At 42.1% G+C, this 18335-nt stretch overlaps 1 protein-coding gene across 2 annotated transcripts; it reads right to left on the minus strand.

Moving 5' to 3' along the window:
- Window positions 1–1685: 1685 nt before the first annotated feature.
- chrd (chordin) lies at window positions 1686–17875 on the minus strand. Of its 2 annotated transcripts, none has more exons than XM_040025369.1 (21): window positions 17371–17875; window positions 15156–15259; window positions 14905–15031; window positions 12408–12554; window positions 12183–12300; window positions 11797–11884; window positions 10747–10888; window positions 10367–10504; window positions 10173–10255; window positions 8374–8521; window positions 7113–7219; window positions 6509–6788; window positions 6182–6417; window positions 5972–6085; window positions 5127–5324; window positions 4900–4993; window positions 4723–4779; window positions 4050–4153; window positions 3558–3821; window positions 2778–2871; window positions 1686–2558 (listed from the first exon to the last, which is right to left on the minus strand). In XM_040025369.1, exons 1-21 carry the CDS (start codon window positions 17513–17515, stop codon window positions 2491–2493), a joined length of 2856 nt encoding a protein of 951 aa, XP_039881303.1. In that variant the 5' UTR covers window positions 17516–17875; the 3' UTR covers window positions 1686–2490. The 2 variants fall into 2 exon arrangements, with proteins under 2 accessions (XP_039881303.1, XP_039881294.1); XM_040025360.1 differs by lacking the exon at window positions 17371–17875 and adding an exon at window positions 16766–17006.
- Window positions 17876–18335: the final 460 nt, after the last annotated feature.

The raw sequence follows: 18335 nt of genomic DNA on the forward strand, positions 1-18335 counted from the left end.
GGTACCTTGAAAAGCGCTATATAAATCCAATCCATTATTATTATTATTATTATTAATTCCTCCAGAAACTGTGTGATGCTGTCATGTAAATATGGACCAAAATCTCTGAGAAGTGTTTCCAGCACCTTATTGAATTTGTGCCATGAAGAATTACAGCAGCTCTGAAGAAGCAGATGTCCAACCCAGTACCAACATGGTGTACCTAATAAAGTTACTGAGTGTATATACAATATAGTTCTTACTAATATTACTGCTTCCATTACTGTTATAATTATTATGATTAATTCAACAACCGTAACAAAATAATTTGTCCAATATGGGATCAATAATTAAAATAAATTGTTATACTGGAATATAACACAGTGAGACATTCTGCTTTCCTTTTTCCTTCGTGCCCGTGCTGAGTCAGCACACGTACAAGGAAGGTTTGCTCTTCTCTTTTCTTTTGTGTTTGCCTGGGTCAAGATGTTATAAATGGGAAACAAGTGTAAGATGAACTGGAATTTCTCTTGAAATGAACATCCCAGCTGAGGCTAATTTAAACATCCACGCTGAGTGGTTTCCACTGTTACTTTAATGGCCTCAGGTCAGAAACTATCACTCATCTGTAATATGAGAGAATGGTTAATATGCTTTTTATGATGCATCTTTATCTATTTAGGGCTCAAAATCTGTAGGGGAACAGTACAATCAGATCTGGTTTTGAATGAATGACAGAAATTCAAAGCAGCAGGTCATCTATGTTCTATTTAAGCACATAGGAGAAAAAAAGGGACTAGAGTCCAGGTTATTTGGAATTTATGGGTTTATGAGTAATCAAAAGGATGATAACTCATCCCAGAAATAGTCAGATATTTCCCATCTGCGACAGACGAAACAGCTATAACACAGCAAGGCTTAAAAAACTATGTGGAAAAATGGATGTTTGTCATTTCTGTTAGAAAATCATATTCACACATGGCCTTACTATGCGTGCAGGTGCAGGAATTACACACCTCTCATATGTGTGATCACAGGCTACCACAGGATAATTAACCTTTGACTTCCACTATCCCTACTCTCTGAAAAACACAGACTGGCAAACATAGTGGAGGTGGACAGGTGTGTGGTCAACCAGCTGTTTTCAGCACACACCTCTGGTGTATTAATGTGCTTTATCCAGCAGAGTGCAGCAGCAGATTTCTATGTGAGTGTGTGTGTGTGTGTGTAATGGAAAGAATTCTGTATGCCCTTTGGCAGTGTCTGCACTCCTGATTCAGGAGTTTCGTACATGTGTACATCTGTGAAAATATATTTATGTTCTGGTCTGTCTGCGCTCTGCCTGTGTCTTTTCATTGTGAGGTACGTATGGGACAAAACATTACACAGCACATGTGGTGAGTGATGTGGAAAACAACCAGGGGAAGGAAAAAAGAAAGAACCGATGGAGCAAAAGGAAAAATATAAAAGGGAATATGAGAAACAGGAAATTAAATGACAGAAATGGGAGGTCAGAGGAGAAAGAGAAAGCAAAATCTAAGGATGAAGTCAAATCACTCATGTCTGTCACTCCCACTCCACAGCTCCAACACTGTGGGAGAGGATTGTGCCATGAAACTCAGAGAAGAAAGCAGCATAAAAATCCTGCCGACCTTAAATGACGATGTATAAATGATGAAAAACCAGAGGGATTATCAGCCCGCTTCTACCAACAAACATCTTTTTTTATTTTTTTTCACACTGTTCAATAAATACAAAATGTAAACAAGCTTCATATTCATAAACAACAAAGACAACGGGCATCATGAGATCTGACTGAAATTCAAAACAGGAAGAAGAATAACCAGAGCAGAGCAGAGAAGCGCTGAGATCGACTGGAGGTGTTTCAGACCTCTTGCTGTCGAGCAGCACTGATCCGTACGTGAGCGACACCGGGTGGAACCACAACAATGAAAGCAGCAGACTGTGGCAGAGAATTTTCAAACCCTGCCAACTTCACTGTCTTGTACATCTTGTATTGCTTATTATTTATATTCTTTACAGGTAAAAAAAAGGAAACACTTGCACGCGCACACATTCACACTGATTTAAGCTGTGCTTCACAAAGAAGCTCTGTCAGTCAAATACAACTAGCTCTCTCAATACTACCAACATTTAAAAGTCCAGCTGGATTTCTGAACACTGAACAGCGTTATCTGTTTACACCATTTGTCCATTTTTTGTTGAGCTGCTTCCAAAAAAATTACAATTAAAAATCCAACACATGATCAAGGCACGAAAATGAAGGCAGCATATAAGTAAATGCTGGTGGGTCTTCTCCGCAGTTTACATTCCTTCACTTATTGAGTCTTTTATTCCATTTTACAGGCCCGCTGTGTCCACGTTGCCTCGTTACAATCCTGAAGCTGATACAGGGTGGGTGTCAGGGGAGGGGAGGGAGGGAGGGAGGAAGACCTCAGAGAGCAGCTCTGGCTTTTTGTCCGTCTTGGACGAATAAGGGAGGCTCAGGGATCAGTGGTGTCTCCAGGTTTGTCTTTTGTCTGGAGCCTTCATCACCATGTCATCTTCTTCTTTGTCATCTATAGATAAAAGCAAAATGTACTGAGCACCCACGAAACAGGAAGTTGTGCTTTTACACTAACACTGTGCAGAAACAGCTTCCAAGTACAGCGTTACCTGGCGAGAAGCAAATTCTTTCAGTGCAGATGTTTACATGTAATTAATAGCTATTTACACTCATCACAGATGTTTTATTACATATAAAGCGACCTTTCAAAAGGTCAAGAGAGTGTGCTTACCGAGACATTCGGGGCAGCAGGAGCCCTCTGTGCGGGTGATGTTGGAGCAAGTCAGTAGTGGACATTGTTTCCTCTGACACTTGGTCACACCATGCTGTGGAGAAAAAGGAAGGATTCGTGAAAATAAGCAACATGTGGCAGTAAAGGTTGTTTGTTTCCTCTGATAATATTAGATATACCTGCTGTATTTTCTAGCTGTAAACTCAACACTGAATAAATGCATTAATTGGGTCTCCTTTTTGATAATTTTTTCAGATTATCTGGCTTTTCAGCTACTAAGCGCTATTTTCACTACCCACTCTAGCTAACAGAGTTAGCTAACTCCATAAGCTAGAATGAGTACGTAGGATACAAAGTTTTTATTAGAGATCTTAACTGAAACCAGCTGTTGCCTACTGGAGCTGGAAATGAGGATGTTGAAAATAGTGAGAGTTGACCAAACAGATTAACCAATACAGCGAGCTGAGAGGTACTTTAAATACTGAACAGCAAAACTGGGGGATGGCTCAACACACACACACACACACACACACACACACACACACACACACACACACACACACACACACACACATTACTGGCTTCAGTTCCTTATCAGATCTTGTATTCAGTTATCTTGAATACATTTAGTCTGAACTCTCTGGAAACTATGATTCATTTCCTTAGTTATATAATGAAAATATCATCTATCATCTATTAAGTATCAGAAAAAACATTAATAATATAAAAGTAACATTTTGGTAAAGTAAGAGAATTTCCTCTTGTGTCATATTTACTTACATCACACCAGCAGTTGATGCACTTCATCTCCCCGAAGAGTGGCACCCAGGGATGCCAGCTGTCGCTGTTGTGGTAGTAGTTCTTGCCAAATTTGCAGTATCTGGGGCTGTCTGCTTGCATCATGTCACTGTGCTCCAGGGCTGCAGTGGTCCCCTCCTCCTGGGGGCACACCTTGCAGCAGTCGGTGGGGTGACGTCTCACTGGGTGACTGCAGGTCAGCATTGGACATGTCACCTTCTCACAGTGAACCTCTCCTGTAGATCCCTATGGATAAAACACAGCCAACAGCAGGAGGTCAGCAGCAATTTTTAACTTCAGCAGCTGACTTATTGCTTTTTCCACATAAATAGTTTGGACATATCCCAAGAAAGAACTGATGAGAAATGTATTAAGGCTTCACTTTCTTTGGACTCTAATACAAAACAAATGACCCATTAAGAGCCAGAAAGTAAAGCCAGCCAGATGTGAGGGGATTTATTGATATGTATTTACCTTGCAACTGCACACGGCACATTTAATGTAGCCAAAAGGAGGAACAAAGGGGTGCCATGTGGTCCCAGGGGCATGCATCTTCTGGTCTCCTTCGAAGTAACAACCTGACAGAGAGAACGGGTTACTGAGGACAGTCAGTAAGAAAATCCCTGAAGGAAAAAAATGCAGCACCGAGACATGCAGAAATAAAGGCAAAATAAAAATGAAAGAAGACCTGTTACACGTTTTATTTTTTTACATATGCTGTTATGGTAGTTTATCTTATACACTCGTGTATGTACAAGAGCCTTTAAATGATCATTTTGGTCTGACTTTTGGTTTAGTAAGAGCAGATATCCTCAATATGATCTTAATGTGATCATCTCTGGCACATAGCTCTGGCAAAAACTGCAGAATCCCCACCCACCTGTTGCTCTAATCTCTTTTATGAGGGGCAGCCAATCAGAAAAAAAGCTGACTGAAAAAAAGAGGAGGAACAGAGCTAAAATGACTTTCACTCAGCAAATAATCTGAGGAGCTTCGTCAAGGCCCAGTATTCTTTCAACTCACGCAGAAGTACTGAAGTAAAGATTAAGAAAAAATTATAGGAGATGGAAACGAGCAAAAAAAGGTCCCTTTTAAAGAATGAGAAAGAAAGAAGAGCTGAGTTATAGACAGGAGAAGTGGTCCCTACCTTCAGGATGTTCATCAACCCTCTCTGGAACTTTCACGTCCTTGAGCTCCTTCCTCTCTGTACAGGAAAAAGGAAATGGAGGAATTAGTTTGAAGCTTTATGATTGCTGTGGGAATAAAATAGATCCACAAAAAGCAGTATGAAACCTGATGCTGAACTAAAAATGGGCTAACTCACCATCACAGATGGGGCAGCATTTGCCCTCCGGTTTAATGGTTCTGGAGCAGGTCAACGCCGGGCAAATGACTGGATCACAGATCACTGTTCGCTTCTACAGAAAAAAGCCCACAAAGATTTGACACGGACGTGAATTTTGTATGACCTGCTTTTTAAATGTTTTAACATTCTATTAAAATGATTCATTTAAACATCAAAAAACATTTTTTTGTGTTTCTGGTGTTAACCTGGCAGATGCAGGAGAAACACTTGTCATAGTTGGGCGTCCAGCTGGAACCATGAGGGTAGTGCTGGTTCTCAAAGAAGCAGGTATGGGGGTCTTTTTTTAGCTCCTCGGGGTCCTTTGACAGAAAGTCTTCCAACTCCTCCTCCTCCTCCTCTGCCTCGCTCCTGGTCCCAAACTCGCAGTTGTTTGGCACGTGGACCTGGTGAGAGGGAATGTGTGAGGAAAAGAAAGGAAGCGACAGATGGACATGGAGGCCATGAAATAAAAAGAAGAAGGGGGAGGGGGAGAAATAACAAGAAAGATGAAAAAAAAAGAAAACAGGAGAAAGCAAGGTTAGGGCAAGAGTGATCTGTTGGACACAGCTGACTAAAAACCAGTGTCAAGTCATCTAGTTAATTGTTCTTAAATGGAGCATTTTTGTGCTCCTGAGCAGATGGCTGTTTATGTGTTGGACCTGTTTCCTATTAAAACAGCTGGATACTTCTGTTCCAAGTGTGTGAGAGAGATCACTCTTCTTAGTTCAACTGTTAAACAACACATTGTTCAACAACTACACCTGCAATGCTGCAGCTAGCTTTGCAAGCAGCTGTGGGCTATGGCTGTGAAAGTGTGTTGTTTTGTGTAGGCTAGTAGGCACTAAGTGGGCAATCACGCAACCTCACAAATACAAGGCTTCTTTAGATTGCTAAAAGAAGCTCCCGTTTGCACACATCCAAAATTACACTTCTAAATGTGAAAATCATAGTGGTTCATCTTTTATATATGACCTGAGATTGAAGTGCCTGTTTTAAAAAAATCAACAAAAACAACAAAAACACAAATTGAGCACACCAAAGTTGTACATACCCGTCCTCGTATTTCTCCTCTCGGGTTGAGCTTGGTGCTGACCTGGATGAAGGCTGTTCCCTGGTCCAGATGTTTCAGTAATTCAACACTGATGTCCTTTAACACTCCCTGAGCCTTGAGGAGACAAAAAGACAAAAACATTGAGTGGCCTTCTTTACTCCAAATACACTGATGTGCGTAAGGACACATTTATTGTGTACACTGATGTACCTTTGAGCCATAGAAGCCAGTGAGCAGCCTCATGTGGGTGCTATCATCTAGCTCTCCGATCTCAGCCAGTCCGTGGAGGCGGGCGTTCACCGTCAGGTCGTCAGTTTGGCTGAGGCCTGCAACAAGTATCTCATAATGCAGGTGGCAGTATTTGTCCACTGACACCCAGGCGTGGCCAGAAGCACCTGTTCTTACTGGTGGGGACACAAAGTGGCCAGCTAGAGGGGTGGGCAACTCTGGAAGAAGAAGAAGGAAGCAGTTCAGAATATTTGCATGCATATTGGCATGGTTTTTTACATTAATTTCACAACCTTAATCAATGTATACCATGTCTAGGTGCCTCTAGGCCACTATAAGGGAGGGCCTTGATCTGCCCCCGCAGCTCCCCCTCCTGGCTGTGTGCTGTTGCGACATTGATGAAGAGCTCATTCTGCAGCAGCATGTGCATGTGTCGGGCCTCCAGGCGGCTCCAGCTTCCTATCGCCTGCCCCGTGGCCTTGCTGAACTCTGGCGTTAAATCGCACAGGATGGAGCGCTTGTTTCTCCTACGTGGCTTCAACTCGATGGTGAGGCTGACAACATCGCTGGTGAGCCCTGTGACCTGAACCTGAAGAAGAGGAGAGAGAAAGGTTGAAGTCTAATCACTGTCAGTGTTGCCTGTTTTATTCTAAGGGTGAGGGTTACTGCTGATCTCTCTGTGTTTATGCTTTCCATGTATACATGGAAACATACAGGGTGGGGAGGCCCCAGAACAGAGTCACACTAAACCACATGGAAATAATAATCCTATTTTGACTAAAGTACCTTGACAGAAATGCAGCTGGACCTCTTGCAACACTCAAATAAAATTTGAGTCAAATCCAGTCAAAATATGTATTGCAAGACACATTTGTGAACAACAACAACCCTGCAAAAGTGAGCAGACTCATACCTGGTACTGCAGCGTTCCATTATCATGGAGGTTGAAGATAGCAGATCCCACACCTCCCGTCTTCCCCGGGATCAATGCGTCACTGCTGGACATCACACTCTGAATAGCTGAGCCAGAGAAAGACAGATTCATATCAAAAATCCACTTCAGAGCACATTCCTGCTCACACTACTTATCTAAAATCAGCCACGTTGACGCCCCTCTCTTTAATGTACAGCCTGACGCCATGCGAGATGATGCAATGATTTCTGTCACATTCAAGTTTTCTGAGAATAAAAAATATTACAGCCACATACCCATGATTTTATCCATTTACTGAAAAAGAGTCACTGAGAGGGCAGATTAAATTGGACAACTAGTCAGGAGGCGTGTCTGCTTGTGTGGCACTCAGGCCAAATACATATATGTTAGCACACGTGCACACACACACACACACATGCATACAATAACCCACCCAAGATTTAAGCTTCAAAATGAGGTAACCTTGGCTGAATGCAGAAGGCTTAAAAGAGTGGGCTGAGAGGACAGAAGGGAATGAGTAAGAGAGGAGAGTGCTGAGAAAAACGTCTGAAAATGACACAGACAGAAAGAAGCCAGAGAAGAGGAAAGATGCCAAAGAGGACAGCAGATGATGGGATAGAGAAATGAAGGGAGAGAGAGTGGGAATGAGAGTGGGAAAAAGTGAGACGGAGGGGGGGATTGGGTTTGAATTCTTCAGACATAATATCAAGCTGTTAATCACAGGACTGGAACACTGGCAGGGAAACCCACGTCCTGCGGACTGTGACCTTGGCAGTGCAACTGTGTGAGTGACTATGTGTGTGTAAATATGTTACAAATCAGCATCTTCATACATATGTGTCTGTGTATTACAATAAATGTTTCACGCTAATGTGAAATGTCCAAATATGCATTGCACTGAAAGACTGTGTGCATGCTTTAACTGTTTCAGACGATTAAGCTGTCCACAACATTCCTCCAGCCATTCCCCGCTCGCACACGCACACACACACACACATGCAAACAGTCTTGGTGGGCCACCAAGTCAAACAGAAGGTCTGTAAACATGGTTTTCCCCCAGCGATAAGACTTGAAAGAAACCAGACAGAAAAAAAGTATTTATAGAGGTGAATGACAAAAACAGTCCACAGATGGACGAGCAGCAAACCAACAAACATGTTCTCAGCAGCCTCATTGTCTGGTGCCTTAACACTGCTGGTGACATGTAGGAGAGGATGGACCGATTGCAGTAAATACTTACTGTCACAAGATTTTCTGCCTGTGATGAAACCTGAGATTTGCCTGGGATCCTGACCCTCGGCGGCCACAGCGATCTCTAGCTGACCGCGAGATAACCAGAACAGCTCACGACTGTTCAGATCTGTCAGCACCTCTGCAAAGTCCGGATCCTGCACACATTGAAAAGTACGAAAAGTTAAATGTGGATAAATATAAAACCATTTTCCTCTTAAAACAAATGCCTTTTCAAATGCTAGCAATAAAAATGTCACATTATGCCTTTTTGGATGTTGTTGACAGGATGTTGGTACAACACTGGCATGTTACCAGAGTAACGAAACCTCAACTTATTTAAACCAGTTTCCAGCTAAAATAAAAAAAGTTTCTTCATTTTGGGACAATTAAAATGTGATCTGCAGCACAGAGAGCAAAAACAAAAGCCGAAAGACAGTGAAATTGGCTTAAGATAAAATAAATAGGGCAGTCAGAAAGGAATCACAAAGTCAGAACGCATCAAGGGCACAAATGGCTTTCTTACAGAAAGAACACGGCTTTAAAATTGCCCCCACTCATACATGCACACTTAAAACTTGAGGCAAAAAATATGGCTTGAATTGCCTTAAAAAGTTTCATACTGAGAGAAATTAGATTTAATGCAGGCTGACCGGTCTCCAAGAAGACGTTGAAAAATGTTGGATTAATAGGACAGATGCACACGAGTGTTGGAGAAATGTTACTTTTATGACCTGTGGGGCCGCAGTTCAATATAAATACACATGTACCATAAATCCACACAGCGAGGGGCTAAAACAGAGTGGGAATGGCAAAGGGGGGGGGGGGGGGGGGGGTGAATGAATGGACACAATTATGAGAGAGGAGGAAGTGTGTTGTACAAATAAAGCCAATTATCTTCATCATCATTGCCCAGCTAGAAATAGTGTATGATATGTAATTCATAGTTAAAGTGTGTGTTTTGCATGTATTTTTCATGGACAGTCTCTCAAAGAAAGAGAGGCGCATCGGCCCTTCACGCAATTCCTGGCAGAATTAAAAACAGGCCCGCCTTTCATCACTCCTCCTCCTCCTCCCTTCATCCATCTCAGCCCCGCAGACCACTAACCACTGACATGTGTGAGGAGTGTGTACGCAGTGCATCCTCTTTACCTCCCTCCTACCCTCCCCTCTTTTCGTCTCCCAGACGTCTCACATCTGTCTCATGCAAAACTACTTGCTAACTTTCTCCCCTCTAGTTTCCTCTCCATCCAGTTTTTTTTTTAGTCTTGTCTTTTCTGTGATCAGAGCAGCGGCAGTGGCAACATAACTAGGATGTGGTGACAAAACCACATCCATCTCTGAGAGAAGGAGGCGTGGGATGTTCTGTGTCCTAAGTTTTTTAGTGAAAACAACACTGCTCCTCCCCCAGTCACCTTTTAACTTTTAGTCTGTCTCAGATATAAATACATCTATTTTACTTTACCCAAAGTGCCCACTTATTTTACTTGGTGATGGATTGAACAACATCTATGGCTCTTTTTGAGTACAAAATATCATACCTGTCAACATTTTTCAAAATCTGGCATTTTATTCAGTTCTTTTTCATTTAATTTTCAGCATAATACCCAAATATTTTGTGAAACTGTGACATTAAAGTAAAAATTTCCCTGCAATATGCACAGTAACTACCTGTCACTTACGGATGGATGCATTATTTAAAAATAACATTTTTAAATAATTTCCCAGAAGAAACATGAAGAAGAAGTGAGTCTTAAAAAGGAGTGTTGCGAGGTGTGAAATGGTGGCTACATCAAGCTGGGTACTCACATGAGACGTGATGTTGGCTCGGATCTCTCTCAGGATGTGCTGCCGGTACAACAGCTGGACTCGGATGGGCACCAAAATGGGGTCTGAGAAGAGACAGAGTTGTCTCAGTGTCACTCTTTTACATTCCTTGACTTTCATATTAATGCATCTACATTTATAGAAAGATTTCAAGTGAACTTTCTCCTTCCTCCCACCTCTATCTCTGTGTTGGATGAGGCCCTGCAGGATGAGGATGAAATGGAGGTTGTTCTCAGTGTCACTCAGCGTCAACATAGCAATGCCTCCCATGGCTGAATTCTCTTCCTCTGACGTCAGTATTGAACTGAATGTCTCTGTATGTAACACATGTGCACATTAGATCTGCATTCTCTTACAGGACTTGTAAACAAAGCCGGCACATTTTAGCTACATTAATCCATGCGAAGCCTTTTAAGATTACATGAAAATATACACGGCTCTGCTGCTTTGTAAATATTGGGCTTCTTGTGTACTGTGACACAAAGACAAAGGCGTACACATGTCTCAAAAAAAAATGAGCCATTAGAGAGCTACAGCATCCCACATGGATACACACCAGCAAACAGTGCTCTGTGTTTGATGATCCTTCCCTCCACTTCGTCTCGTTGGCCTGTGGACGTGGACATACTGATGTGCATCTGCTCAGACTGCAGCTGTCGCAGTAGAGGCTCAGCCACGTTCTTCCATACTCCACAGATCTACACACACAGAAGCAGGTAGGTGCTTAAAAGATGGAAATCATTTTATACTTCTTCAGGATAGCATGCATGTGGCAAAAACACATATCAGACACCACAGGCACATCTGTTGAATACATCCAACCATTGTACTCTCAATCCTGGGCTGCAAAGCTTCAACATAAAACCTCTCCCTGAGAGCAGAGGGAAGAAATGTGGCGTTGTGCCTGTGCCTCATAACTCAAGAGTTCAGGGGTAATCTCCATTTTAATTAGCGATGTTCTCTGTCCCCCTGCTAAGCAGTGATGTAACATGTGAAAAATCCTCTCTTTCCCCAAAGTTTTGCTTAAGCAAAACCCCCTTCCTTTTCTCATGCCAGAGTGTTTTCTCTAAGGTCCTCTGGCGCTTGACGCTGCCATTTATCTAAAAATAATAACAGGCCCAATTTCTGGGACCTGCATTTAGGGGGCTCCTGCCTCACTGAGCAGGCAGTTCAGGTCTGAAATGGAAAGTGGAGATGTGTGTGTTTTGATGGGAAATGATGCTTAGTGACAAGAGTCAGACCTCGAGGAGCATGTGGACATGCATGCACAGTTACTACTGTTACATCAACATATCAGTTTACTGATTTATCTGGATAATGCTAGCCTGCTATTAACCTTAAAAACCTGAACGGCCACGTGTTGATGCTAACCGCAATCAGGCCGACTCTGTCATGTTTAAGAATGGGCAATGGAACAGAGAAGAAGTGTCACCGCATGTGTATTTGGCTGTCAGCGAGTGTGTTTATTGTTTATTATTGCAGAGTGAGTTATGAGTGAAGAAGTGGCAGGGTGAGTGCTCATTACACCGGTGCTTAGTTTCCCTTTCTGTCCAGGAGCACTCACGCACATGTAACAGGATGTGAGGAGATGATTTTCTATTCTTACCATGTCGGAGTCTCCCTTGGGGACTCTGTACTCGAAAGCAGGGGTCCCATCTGAGTCCAGGAAGACAATCTTAGTGGGATGGCCCATTCTGAGAAAGCCAGAGGGAAATGTAAGCGAAATGCAGGCAGAAAAGTTGACAAACTTTTAATTTATTGAAAATAAGTCTTTTTTTTTTCGCCAATTCCAGTTTTATATTCTATTATACTGACTGCTACTCAAAAAACAAAGTTTGTTTTTACAAAAAATAAAAATATATTAACACAGGAGGTTTGTTTGGAATAAGCTGGAAAGGAGCTGGAATAGTTAGCAACAGGCACTGATATTAGCGTACCTGATCTTTAAAAAAAAGAACAGAACGACATCTGAAGAGGAGCAAAGAGTCTCACCTCTGGTACGTGATGGAAAAGGTCAGGCTGCTTCTGGTCAGAGTAAAGCGAGCTCTGGCAACTCCACTGGAGCTGGGCAGCCACGAGTCCTTCAGTCCTGTCAGCACTGCTACAAAGTCTGCACCACAACAGAATGTTTCATGAGCTGTAGTGTTTTATTCAGGCTCTGTGTCATGTGTGTTCAGGACAATTCTGTCTATTTGTAAGCAGGTGCTCCATATGTACCTGTGCGGCTCTCCCCAGGCCCCACGTCCTCAGAGCTCAGGTAGGATCTATCATTGTATGACTTGTGGAGTTCTTCCTCTCGCTCTTTGCTCTTTCGGCGGAAATATTCAAAGGCGTTCAGCACAGAGTCAATCTGTTTTTTACCACCTATAAAATAAAAATAAAAACACTGAAAGTCACTAAAAAAATCTGTAAATTACTATCAAATAGTGTATAAGCAAATAGAGAGTTTCCCAAACTACTGTATTGAAATGTACACTGGCTATACACTGCAAATGTAAGCAATGACCTTGTGTAATTTCAATGATAATATAAACATGTAAATTTGAAAAAAGTTTAAATGAAGAATGAAAGTAGAATTAAGTTATCTGTACTCTTTGCCTGCATTTATTTCATTTGTACTTTTTCTCACGGGAATAAGTTCAGTTAGGTTATGTTTAATCTTCTTGTGGATGTGTAATGTGGTTTCCACTGTTTGTGTGGCTAAGAACACTCTAAAGGGTTAGCCAATAACACATGAATAGGACACATGCATGGGAAGAAAAATAAGATGTTTGTCTTTTAACACATAATATAAATCCTATGTATAATAAGCGTGCAAAAGTTTTAAAAAAAAGTTAAATGAAGTTTTTTTTAGTTTAATATACTATAATTGGTATATTCTTTTGGAGGCAATGAGTCTGCATATTTTTAAGTAAAGTCAACGTGTCAAAATCGGACAGTGTGTGACTTATCCCACTTCAGTAAATACAAAAGTAAGAAAATGATGTAAATAAACATGTGGTGTAACTCAACTAAATACGAATAAGAAACATTAACTTAAGGTGTTTATTTTGACTTGTGAAATACTTCAGGATGATAAGTCATATGAACTGCACACAGCACGCCAGAGTAAAAGAGCTCTTATTTGAGCCACAAGTTCTTGCATAAGTGAAGCCAAGTCATCAAACTCTGGAAAAAAACCCAACTGCTATTAACTACTTTTATGGTACTGAGATTTCTTTCAGCATCTGCCTTTGAAACAGTGTCAGTACCTGGCAAGATAAACAGCATAAAGACAAACATTTGAAAACACATTGTGCCAAAGTCTGGTTCACACATGACAATAAAACACTGGCTGCTGTGTTTTAAGAATGGATGGAGTGCGAAGCATGTGGATAAAAGGGATCGGACAGTGACAAATCTAGGCTGATCACGGCAGGTAGAAATTCCAGAAGAATGAGCAGAGACGGGAAGAAACAAATGAGGCAGAAGACGTCAGACGCCACTTATTTCTTGTTTCTCAGCACGAGGTTGTCTCTTGCAGCAGAGGAGTTTAAGGAGAATTGGGAGAGACACTGGCATGCGATCCTAACAATGACCTGCTGTTTCACACAAACTCTCCTGATGCTATGTGTGGCCTTCGCTGCTTTGCACACACACACACAGACAAAAAGTGACACATAAAGCCCTGCTCATTCAGCCAAATACAGCCTCTCTGATATGTTCTTGAGAAAGCAAACCACACACTGCCTCTTACTCACTCAAACGCTATTTCACCAAGGCTTTTTTTCCCTGAGGAACTCAACTGGACTGTCTGCTGTGTGATTCACGCACACACACACACACCACCTAAAACTCATCTCCAATCTCATAATTCCACTGCTCTACTGGGCATGCTGAAGCCCTTCTGGGCAGCATCACTCTCACTTCTCCCCAGTTGGTAATACTACATCCTCAGGTGCTCACACACACACTTATACACCCACCATTTTCCAACACTTACATAAATATACCAGGTGCAAGGTTGCCAAAGCTAAGACAAACACACTCAACCTTTTCCTTAAAGCTTGACCACAACAGACACGCACACACATATATAAACACACAGTGTCTCCACAGTGTTTTACCTTTACTTTCCATTCCATTACCACACATGCCATGGAGAAAAACACCCATGGAGAATAACACTGCAGCATGAAGGCCCACCCTTTGTGTGTGTGCGTGCATGTGTGACCATGTGTAAAGCAGCTCTGACTCCCTAATAGGGTGAGACTGTGTGCGCAGCAGTGTGCAGACAAGGTAAGTGACTATGTGAGAATGAGGCTAAATAGGTGGGTGGTGCTTTCAGCTGAGACTGGTTAGAGAAAATGTCCATTTGATGCGGCTGAATGGAAAATCAATTGACTCGCTCATTGTATTCAGCAGCTGTTCTGACAGCGAACAAGCTTACCCAAGGAGGGAAGAAAAACAACAACAACCAAGGAAAAGTTATAGAGAGGAAGAAGAAAAAGAAAGAAATAGAAGTTGAACAGAATAAACAAAAAGAAAGTTGAAAAAATTGCTCTTGTGACAAAAGGGGGGAAACAACTGCTCTCTCCACATACAGTTTGTTTACTGAATTAAGAATGTTCATGCTTGTTTATTCAGCTGCCTGTTTTTCGTGTGTTTAGGACTACTAGAATGGCTTGACATCTACAAAAGCTGAGAGCAGCATTTGAGCTGAGAGGATGATTACCTTGAAGACAGGTTTTGCAGCAGTGCCCCGCCAGCTGGACGGGATTGTCGCAGTCCAGGGCCGGACAGTCCTGTTTTATGTTTTTGCAGTTTACCTTTCCTGACACCTTACCACGGCGACTCTTTTGCTGCCAGAGAAAAATAAAAACAAACACACACACATTAGTCAGCTCACCTGGAGTTACAGCTTACTGCAGGGAAAAAAAGTCAAACACAACATGTGGAGTGAGATCACACTAAGCCAAAACTTACAGGTTCACAGTGGCACTGGACACAGTGCATGATGCCAAAGGGCTCCCCCAGGTCTGGGTGCCACTTGTCCTCCAAGGAATAAAAGCGACCTCCAAATGAGCATCCTGCAACGCAAACGGTGTTGATTACACACAGCAAAAATTAGGCGATTACAACCTCATTTCTTTGGCTCTTTCCAAAATAAAGAACTTGATTAGAAAAGCAAAACGATATGCTTAAAAAAATGTTTTTCTTTTTGAGATATGCCAAAATTAATTAGGGAACACAACAACAACAACAAAAAAACTTTAAAAAAAAATACATTTTAAAAGATAAGCTGGACTTTTCTGATATTTAGAGTTTTCCTACCTACCTCCTATAAGTGGTGGAACCTCATATTAAACATGGGCAATGTTTTCAAGGCCGAGCATAAGGCAAATAAGGATTATATTGAACGGAATATCATGCAAAGCTATTCTAGTAAGTTTTAGTAATAAAAAATTAAAACATTTAAAAATAAAAAAAACACACAACTTAAAAAATAAGGATAATACTCCACTTTAATAGCAAGAAAAAGACTAACTCATTTTTATGACAAACCACAGATACCAGACCACGAGTTCCATTTGCATACTTAAAAACAAATAGATCCCACACATGAGCTCACTGCCCAGACTTGCTGGAAGCTACCAAAACTCCCTGGATGCCTCAAATTTTGGAACTCGAGCTTTGCATCCTGTCTGACCTAAATGATCCAGAGAGAAGTTCCACTCAAACTTTTATCAGAGGTTCCCAGATTCCCCAGAAACACACACATGTCTTAATTACTTCAGTGGGCATATTATAAGGATTATACAGTATACTGAACTTCTAGTGAAAAGGATTTTTACAGTACATGATGAGTTCGGTCTACTTTGAAATGAAAGTGAACAATGGGCTACAACTCTTCCCATATTTTGCCCAAAGTGGATGCGAAGGAACTCCAACACTCTTGCAGAACATGTGAGCCTTTCACTTTAAACCCAGTGTGCTGGAGCAGAGCTACGGCTATAAAATACACATCCATGTCCTAATATGTAGGGACGGGGCTGTATATTGATGTTACAGGGGATAAAAATAGCTTTCAGTGTTGTTATTACTAGGCTGCACTCATAATTAAGTGTTTGTCACGCCGAGTTACCGCAGGAGTATTATAATTATTTTTGGTTAGGGTGACTGTATGTGGTGTGTGCACACACAAACTTGATGTTACCCTGGCCAGCTTCACTCGAGCTGATGGCTCTCCCCCGCTCACGGCTACCAAGCTGGTTCGCATTATTCTTTCATTAAAGTTACTGCACACTTTAAACAGTCCAGTCGAGTTAAAGGGAGAGCCAAACAGAGAGCCTCGCCACTCCGCGCTGCGCTCAAATAGAGGAGGAGGAGGAGGCTCCGAGGAGCCAGCGGTTGTAATGGAAAGTCGATTGATTTGAGTTTCCAACATGAAATTACACGTTATAACGGGGTGGTTAACGTGGAGTTCCCGCTGCTCTGTGCTCCAGAGTAGTTACCTTATAAAAACCGCGGCGAGCTTATGTACGAAGGGGCTTTCACACATGAATCAAAAGACATCGACTGCGGTTATGACTCACATGTTTGCCGCTGGTTTACACATGAAGCAACCTGGAACCGGGAGAGGAAACTAGAAAAAAACGACTGTGTACTACTGCAGCGGAAAAAGCTAACTTTTAAATGTCGAGATTTAACGGTCTTTAAATGTTAGCTAGCTCCGCTATCGGCGATGCTGTCGCGTGCACAGCTAGAGGAGTGAACTGGGGTCATAACCCCACACCCACGAAACAACTCACGGAAAAATAGACATTTTAACAGTAAGTAATTTTATACCAAATTATGCACATTTTTTAAATACAGTCTTCATATAAAAAAAGAAATAATTAATAACAAAAGTTTTAAAACAAACAAAACTTTTAAATTGTTAATTAGCTGCTGCTCGGTGCTGCCCCCTGGGTCACAAACTGTTTACACAGCAGGGGTTATCTGATTTGGAAGCCTTAAACTGATGCTAACAAATGCAGCTTAGGTAGCCAACTTCTTCAGAGGCTTTCAAAGCGTGCGGCCATTTTTATAGCTATTGCTGGTATAAAAAAAAACAAACGAGTATACTCCAGCTGCCAGCTCAAGGCTGCAACACCGCTTTTCTTACGTGGCTTTTCTTACGTTTCCAAAAACAACATACCTGATGTTCCTTTGAAGGGCAGCGGTTCTCTCTCGGGCTGGATGGGCAGAGAGGGAGACTTGAGCCGTGAGGCCGCTCCTCCGTGCAGCCACCACGCGCAGCTCAGCGCGCAAAGCAAGGAGTGGAGTGCGCAGGGAAGCAGCATCACAAACCTCCGCAAAGGACTCCCTTCAAAAACTTCCGAGAAACCGGCTTCTTTAAACCGGGAATTACAGTAATGACAGGGAATAAAAAGTTTCCTCCTTATAACAAAACGTCCTCTGTCGTTAGCTGTGAACGTCCGCTGTTGAGAATCATCCGAGTTTCGGCCAGACAAAAAGTTTTCCGTGAGCAGGGCAGTACTTGCACCGTCTTTCCTCGGTACCAGCGGTCTCTTCGCAGCCTTGTCTCGTTTGATTTTATAGGCTGCTTCCCTGACAGCTCCAAACAGCCGGGAGGAGGAGGAAGGGGGAAGATGAAGGGTGGGCCGGGTGATGGGTGAGGGGGTGGATGATGGACAGGGCAATCGACACCCCTATCAACTCAATACGCTGTCGAAACGACTGGGCAGTTACAGCAGTGTGTTTCAACACACATATCTGAGACGAGGTGACGGCATAAATATCTTTCCTGTCATTGAATTAGCTTGGTAAATATTTTTTTTCTGGTTGTTGTTAAAATAAAATAGCTTCTCTGCAACACCCCCTCCTATTTTTTCATGTTGCATGTTTGATGTTGAGGTTATAAAGGACCGTGGGTGCTTTTAATAAAGTTTAATACGCTGCTGCTTCGATTTTAAATGTGCCAGGTATAATTGTTTTTTGTGTGCCAATCCCGTGGGAGTTTGCGCAGTTTCGATAGTGGCATGCTGCTCTCTTGATTTAGTTCTTGTGTAATTGAATCAGTATTGGTGTTATTTAGCGGTGATTACCCATTTATCTGTCCGTTTCCCCAACTTTAATCATTTGGCCTTTGCGCACATTAAA

The sequence above is a fragment of the Simochromis diagramma genome, unplaced genomic scaffold (genome assembly GCF_900408965.1).
Source record: "Simochromis diagramma unplaced genomic scaffold, fSimDia1.1 OVJJ01000348.1, whole genome shotgun sequence".
Taxonomy (NCBI): domain Eukaryota; kingdom Metazoa; phylum Chordata; class Actinopteri; order Cichliformes; family Cichlidae; genus Simochromis; species Simochromis diagramma.